The sequence below is a fragment of the Seriola lalandi genome, unplaced genomic scaffold, assembly GCF_002814215.2.
Source record: "Seriola lalandi dorsalis isolate HSWRI2012SDOR001 ecotype SW California unplaced genomic scaffold, Sedor1 jcf7180002054984, whole genome shotgun sequence".
Taxonomy (NCBI): domain Eukaryota; kingdom Metazoa; phylum Chordata; class Actinopteri; order Carangiformes; family Carangidae; genus Seriola; species Seriola lalandi.
The window spans coordinates 662983-671125 of NW_019525533.1; the positions used below are offsets into that span (position 1 = coordinate 662983).

General features: G+C 42.1%; 2 protein-coding genes across 2 annotated transcripts in view; one reads left to right on the forward strand and one right to left on the reverse strand.

The window, feature by feature from the left end:
* phc3b (polyhomeotic homolog 3b) overlaps positions 1-4429 on the reverse strand; it is a 19397-nt gene extending 14968 nt beyond the window's left edge. Inside the window, 2 exon segments of the mRNA XM_087171300.1 lie at positions 1-376; positions 3776-4429. The exon segment at positions 1-376 is cut by the window's left edge and continues 55 nt beyond it. Of these exon segments, the coding sequence (XP_087027426.1) occupies positions 1-357 (357 nt within the window). The 5' untranslated portion in view covers positions 358-376; positions 3776-4429.
* A 1794-nt stretch (positions 4430-6223) lies between these two features.
* The window catches only part of LOC111647290 (uncharacterized), a 3049-nt gene continuing 1129 nt past the window's right edge, over positions 6224-8143 (forward strand). The window contains exon 1 of the mRNA XM_023396913.2: positions 6224-6764. Coding sequence (XP_023252681.1) covers positions 6370-6764 — 395 coding nt within the window. The 5' untranslated portion in view covers positions 6224-6369. The remainder of the gene's footprint in view (positions 6765-8143) is intronic.

An 8143-nucleotide genomic window follows, 5' to 3' on the forward strand; every position in this document is an offset into this window, starting at 1 on the left:
GGTCGGGGAGGGAAGGATCGGGCGAGAGTACGTGCGGAGGGCGGGGGTCGAGGTGGAGGTGAGTTTAGGGGGAGTGGGGACGAGGATGTGGGGAGATGCTGCCGCCGCCGCCGCCACCTTCGGGCCGTGGGTCGCAGACACGGAGGGAGCAGGGGTGAGAGGGGGAGGAGGGGAGGAGGTGGTGGGGGTTAGCGTGGGCGCAGGGGAGTCCAGCAGCATGGGGTTGGGGGTGAGCCGAGGAGGGGTGGGGGTGGTCGGGGTGGAGGAGTCGGGCGTGGTGGCGGAGGTCTGAGGGCTGGTTCCATTGGTGGACTCTCCGTGGTCTGATGGGGTCTGACGCACCAGCTCCCTGTCCATCCTTCAACACTGTAGCACACTGATTGATTGATTGATAGATAAGAATCAGGAATCATCGATGCAACATTTGCAATAATTTAAATGCTGCATCTGTAATAAACTCAGACTGACTGTGTGCTGAAATTAAAACTTTCCTTTCATATGATGTCACCTCTCTCCACACCTGTCGACCAGGTGTGTATTAGACAACACTTAATTTAATCATCAATAAACGTGACGTCGGTCTGAGATGAACACATTGAATTTTGAACCAGATCCGGATCATTTACTTTGAATTTAAAGTTCTTTCTCCGAAGTCCGGAGCATGTTGTTCCCCCTGAGTGGCCTTCTGGTGTTCCACTGATTTCCTAAAACGTTTCCTGGAAAGAACGATGTAATCTGGTGTAAAATTGAAGAAAGGTTAAAGTTATTTTGAGTTATGTTTAATTCATAAGCAGATGTTTACTGTCGGAGGAGTTCTCGGTAATGTTGCGTAGTTTGGTTCAAATTACAGAGGCAAAGTTCTGAGGCTGTTTTCTTAGTGAGTTCAGTTAGTCGTGTTGAGTTTATTATTGACTTCCAGTGAATTTCCAAGGAAGAAACGGCTCCATTTAAATCCCAGTCCCTCATTTATTTTATTATTGGAAACTGTTTCGCATGTGGAGCTCACCTGCTGTCCTCTGAATAAAAGTCTCAGGGTAGCGTTAGCTTAGCATTTAGAAATAACTGGAGGTGTACCAGCTGATCACTCTTTAATTTACCTGTAATTAGCACCAAAATCATATGGTTCTTTCCAGGAGATTATATGGAAATAAAGTGGAAGCTACAGATCTGTAAAATAAAGTGTTAGCTCTAATTAAATCAAACTTAAAGACAATAATTCAACAGCTAATGATGAAAAATCAAAAAAACATTTTAGCCTCTGTCTGTTTGGGGAGATTTGAGGAACTCTGACTCATGACTGGAGTGTTTCTAAAATCTCGTCTGACGCCTTAAAGTTGTTTTCCTCCAACCACAAGGAACAATGACGAGACCAAAACCTAAAAAAAAAAATCCTAAAACAAATATCATGTCTGACTAAGCTGAAAGCCGATCCACGCCCGAGGCTGAAAACTAGACCCAGAATATAAAATATTAGTTTTCTGAGACTGATGTAGTGAATATGTTCAGACGATCGCTGGTTCGTTTTGAGGACGTGATAACCTGACAGCTGCCCTTCATCCCCGCCACCGATCACAAATGCCCGTCACTGACGCTGAAGTCAGAGTTTCAGACCACAACACTGACTGCTGAAATTTCACTCTGCAAACTGACTGACACACGACGCCGCCACTATCAACTTCAGCCGTGTGTTTTGGATTAGAGCCATGGCAGCGGTTTGATCTGACCCAACCATGTCAAGACAAAAGAAGAATCATCCTGCAGGCAGTTACAGTGCGAGTGTGGTTGTGTAACCGAGTTTAAAACGACATTAGAAAAGCTTTTTATCTCCTCACGTCATCTGAGCTCAAGTTAGACTTTGATTATTTTTGACTTTTATTTGATCGATTAATCAAGAAAAACATCAACGGATAATGAAAATAATTATTTATTGTAGTCGCTGCGGCCTCGCCACAGTAATCTGAAGAAGTTAGTTTGATTATTTGACTAAATTTTGTATCTACATCCAGTGATCAAACACTAATTTCTCACTCTTCAAACCCACAAAGAAAACAAACTAACAGCGTTCACGTTCCCCAATTTATTAAAGACTAAAGTAAGATGCAGGAAAGTCGGTTTACTTTCACAGCCCTGCTCATGATTCAGAGTCCATATCTTTGTCCGGGTCGTTTCAAAAGTTTCCCAGATCCTGTCGACCTTTACAATTAAGAGGAAGTTACTCTGTAAAAGTTGACAGTTTAAAGGTACGTGAACCAACAGATTTCCAGTCCTTCAAGATGCATGAAGCATCTTCAGAGCTTCACCAGCGGGAAATCTCCCAGTGTGAAAGCGAACGAATCTTCAGCTTCTTTTTGAACTAATATAAATGATGGATCACCACATCTATTCTGTTTATTTAAAATGATTTAAATGTATTGTTAATATAGTTCTAATATCATTATGACATATTTATAATACTCTTACATGGAGTGCTATGTGCACTATATTATCTGGGAATTAATCAGTGACACATTAATAGTTTTGCTTTCAGATCAGTGATTTTAATGCAAAACATACTGTAGCACTTAAAGCTCCTCCAATGTAAAGGTCTGTGTCCATGTGTAGTGTGATTATAGATCAGCTCTAGCTTCTATATTAATACTGTGAAAGTATCAAAGCCTCAGTCCACACAGAAATGCACACAGCCTGTATTCAGAAACTGAGCCTTAAAACCAGCCGTCAGGACTTCTGGAACTTTGTGATGTCACAACAAAGCAGTCACCAAGCCCCGCCCACCTGGACCCACCATCCAAACCTTGCAGGATTTGGTTTCTCTGAGTGATTTTACCTGAAATCTGCTTTATTTTTATTGGATCACTCAGAAAACAGTCAGCCAATCAGAAGAGAGGCTCATCGACGAGACTGAGAGAGGAGATGTAAAACTACATTGAGATGGTTTTTGGTTCTTAAAAACACAAATACATCTTCTTATGGATCAAAAACTAAAATGTGGGACTGTTAAAGGATGCAACTAATCATTATTTTCATTATTGATGAGTCAATCTGATCAGTTTATTGATTAATTTATAAATATTTCTGTCTATAAAATGACTGCAGGTCACATGTCCTCAGGCTCCACAGTGACACCTTTAAATATGTAAAGGTGGAAAAAAAATGAGCTGGAATCAGTGAATTTCAGTCACTTCAGTCAAATTCCTTCAACGATTAATCAATAATCTTCTGATAATCGATTAATACACCAGCTGTTTCAGGTGTAGAACCAGCGCATGGAGTTTGAACAGTCTTAATCAGTGGAGAAGGAGGAGTAGCCTAATGTCACTCCAGGGTGAACCCCACTCCAAGTTATCTGAGCAGTTCTGCTGCAGACATGTGGAGGTGGGTGGACACCATCGATTGGGAGGGGGGGCTGTATGTGGTGTGAATTGGGGGGGGGGGGGTCTCGGTGTGCTCAGTCTGCAGCCTGAACTCAGCTGAATCCACGCACCATCACCGCGCAGGCAGGTGCCACTCCACGCGCAGCGGGCAGATGCTGACATCTGGCCCGCAGCCTGTTCACTCAACGTGCCCGCCTCACTTCACTCTCCCTCACACGATCACGGCCATAGTAACGAGTCACGGTGCACACAGTCAGGCCAGAGATCATGCATGTGACTATTAAAAAAAAAAAAAAAAAAAAAAAAAGATGGAGACAGGCCTCCACAGCGGAGAAGTCTCACGATAATAACATTTTGGGGAATTGTCATGACCACGTTATGCGTAAAGCTCCCCGGCCACCTACCTCTGAAATCGGCCGTCGTCCTGCAGGTTATTCCCGGTGTCGTCCTTCCGAAAGTGAGCGCATGTTTATAAAGTCCGCTGCCGTGTTATCAGATAAACGGGTCGGGGCTTTTTCAGCAGGGTCGACACAGGCTGAAATGGGGCGTGTATTGAATCCTCACTTCCTCGTCTGACAGCGCAGGGGCCGCTGTGAAGTGCGCGTCACCCTCCCCCAGACAATAATTTCACCAGCCTCACCTATGATGATCGGCCGTTAAACCCCTGCAGAGGGGCACACGCGCAAAGTTGCAAAGCAAAGACAGGCCCGTTTATGATGTGCACGGGCTTGTGTGTGTGTCGCACTTTGTTTAGGGTTTCATCACAGCCCGGGCTTTTGCTTTTTCTTTTTTCTTTTTTTTCTTCCCGCGGATCAGTCCGTAAATCCAACATCCAGAGGAGGGGATATGTTGCCCGCCGTTCTCCGGTGTACCACCACCGTCACACCTGCCGGGTCTGTGGTGGGAATCAGCCCGGCTCGGGGGCCACCGTGTAGCGGCTGCGAGGGGCCTGCTCAGTCCGCTGGTGGAGGAGTGCAATGGAAGGCAGATCTCACAGGGCGACAGAGGCGAGACAGCACCACTCAGAGCTCAGGAGGACCGCGAAGACTGACAAACAACCAGGCTGCAGCGTGCACACTGTGCAGTCACACGGTGATGGAGCGACACGCTGTTACCGTGTGACCGCTGAGCAATGGTGGATGGACCGAGTGTTCACTCCATCCACTCAAGTAAAAAATAACAATAACCACGGAGAAATGGCTCCATCATTCTGCTCCAGGACAGATCGAAAATAAAAGCTCTCAGAATACAGAGTGTATATTATTATAACTGATGCACTAAAGTGTAAACACCTGATTTTATTTCATTATTTTCCATTTAATCAGGCAGTGTCATTGAAATGAGATTGAGATTGTTCAGGTCCTTTGTTCCCACTGCCATCAGGCTTTATATTATTACTAATACGCATTTATATTATTGCATGGATGACTCCTAATTATCTATCTATCTATCTATCTATCTATCTATCTATCTATCTATCTATCTATCTATCTAATATACTTAGTGTGTTCATAAAATGTAAAGAACTAAAATAAAAATTAAAGTGTCTAATTTGGATATTAGGTAAGAATTCAGATTCCTTTCTTAATATATATATATATTTATGAAAATGCATTGAATCTTACAAAGTGGAGAAATACTAAAGTACTAAAGTAAATGTTTCTACCACTGGTTGGACTCACACTAAACACTAACATATCATCATATATCCTGTTTATTTAAGGTCAGGGTTTGACCTTTTTATAGTGTGACTTCCTGTTTATTGGCCAATAATATCCCTTAAATATGAGTGGAGGACTGTAGTCACCATGAAATAAACAATTTTAACCTAAAAGTTAACATTTCTTCTTCAACTAACTTAAACTATCTCTAATCAACATTTTAATTTAATTTTTCTTATTATCACATTAAGTTTTTTTTTTTAAATAAATGCTGTGTCCTTGTCATTGTGTGTTTTCTTCGGATGTTTCTTACTCCTTTAAAAACACTTTGAACATCTTTGAAAAGTGCCCTATAATCTGACAGCACGTGGTCATGTGACCAGCGCAGAGTCGCGTGTCAGTAATCGGATGAGCGTCTGTCATTGGACAGACTTGCAGACTGGACTTCGTGCACCTCCACCTACTGACAACAAATACTCTGCTGCGTCACTGGTTTTAATCTGCAGCTGCAAAACCGGACACACACAGGCGGGAACACACCGGAAACCAGGGGGCTCTGCCTTCAAAATAAAACGCAGAACTGCTCCTGACGCGTTATCTGCAGGATGTTATGCATTTACCTGCTGCGACATGATTGGCTGACTGTATAATTACATGAATAAACATGAATGAGTGAATTGAGATATTGTTTAAAAAATGTAAACCACTATTTTGCATTATGGTGCTTTACATTCTGGGATATGGAGGCCACATGAAGCGAGCAGCAACATCGTCCACTGATTTATTTTTTTTAGGATTTAATAACTTTTCTTGCACATAGAGGAATTTTGCTTTATATATTTTATTGTATTTTTTCGCATACATTTGGCATGCACTGTACTGTGAGTATGCTGTTCATGCTGACTTCTGTCTCTGCATTACAGTCCTGGAAGGTGCAGCTTTGCTCTATGTGAAGTGTTACTGTATGCAGATACACATTCATGCTGCCAATCTCTTGTGAAACTGGATTCGGATTGCTATATATGAATAACATGACTAACAATATCCAGGATTTTCTTTTTTGTTAAAATTTAAACATTTTTCTTTCTTTTTTATTTTGGAATTGTTTCACTTTACATAAGCTTTTGTTTTGAAAGTCTGAGCCGGACGCGTTACCCCAGTCTGTTAGACTTGACTCCGGCGTTGCTAAGATGAAAGCTCCATAGCAACCGACTCTCCAGAAAAGAAAAGTTGAGATTTTATATTTTTATGTTTCAATAGAGGTGAACACCGGAAGAAAATGGCGCGTCTCTTCCACACACGGAGGCCGGAGACAGGAGCGTTTCCTTGAAATAAAAATGCCAGCAACAAAGGTTTTAAAGCCCCAACCAGTGGAGGCGACAGGGAAAACCGTGGAGAAAAGCAAACCGGCAAAGGTGAAGGCGGTGACCGGAGCAGAGAGTGAACTCAAAGCGCCCGCTGTGCGTAAAAGCCGCGCGTCGAGCTGCCCGAGGTGTCCGCAGCGGGACAGGTGTGAGCGGGCCACCACCACCGGTACCGGTACCGCTACCTCCACCACAGCCTCCAAAACCACCTGTGAGAGGCGGAGAGCCAGGTCTACATCTGTGGCTCCCAAACCGACCAGCTCTGTGAAACATGGAGCTGTCAACCCGAGAAGCCGGGAACCGACCACCTGTCCGGGGCAGCGTCAGCAGCGCAGCGTCAGGCCCGAGACGAAGTACGCAAGTCAGAGGTGAGACAGGAGAGATGACACCCAGGGGTCCGTATGGCGTTTCTACAGTGATATGAGGATATGACTAAATACTCTTAACATGAAAACAAACTAATCTTAACAGGTAACATCACTAAGCTGTAAACATGTGAGTATTAAACTGTAGGAGCCATTTTATAAAAGAGTGTCTGATTTACAGCATGAAATATGAATGTTTTCATTTTATATATAATAGATGAATAAATAGATGCTTTATTTATGCCTTAGGGGAAATCCCTGTGTCCAGCAGCTCATTAGTAATACATTTAATAATAGTTGATAATAAATAATAAGATGATTTATTTATTATTACTATTATTATTATGATAATAATAAGTTTGAATATAAACAGTAAAACTAATAATGTAGCCTGATAATGAAAATACAATGGATAAAAATAGATTAAAAACAGTAAGATAGATAAACAACAATAATAAAATAGATAAGAGGTAATAAGAAACATTTAAAACTCAAATACAATAAAATAAATGATTAAATGTAATAAATAATGGCCTTAAAACAGATAAAACTTATCCAATGAATTTGGCTGTGCACAACTTACAATAACTTAAACCTCTAAAAAAAAATATGTTAATGTCTGTCTTTATGTCATTAACCATGTGATTACTTTTAGTTTTAATGTGGCACAATAGGAGATAAAAAAAAACTTCTTAAAGTGCCTCTGAAATCTCAGGAAGTCTGGAAGTGCTCCGGACACTAGAAACTATAAAGGTTGAGAAAGTGGAGGCACCTTCAGAGATCAGAGCTCAGGCCTCTCTCGCAGGCTGCATGTGGAAACGTGTGGAGGGATCCCGGTGATAAAGTATCCTGCTTCCCGCTGCTGTCTGCGGCCATCTGTTGCGGTGGATTAATCCCAAACGCTTTACCCCCCACTGTCATGACAGACCTTTCAGGTGAACTGTGTCAACGTCAGTGTAAACAGATGATTCGTCACAGTTTGAGTTGTTATTTCAGGCCCTCAGGAGCCACAGCAGCCATTTATTTTATCCTTTTTTGTTTTTAAATTACTTTGTCAAATTTTTATCTTCAGCTAAATTTCCAATATCACTCAGTAACTTTACAAAGATTATTATCATGTCAGTTCTGTTTGTGGTTTCTTCAACATCATTATTCTTTGCATGTTCACCAGAGTTGGACAGAGATTCTCTTAAAGCTCCGTATTTTCTTCTTCTTCTGTGTTTTATTTTGAAGTGTTGATCCATAAGAAGATATATTTGTGGTTTTAAGAACCAAAAACCATCTCAGTGTAGTTTTACATCTCCTCTCTCAGGCTTCTCTCTGCAGCTCTAGTAACAACAGGTCGGTGAGCCAATCAGAAGAGAGGAGGCTCTGAGCCTCTC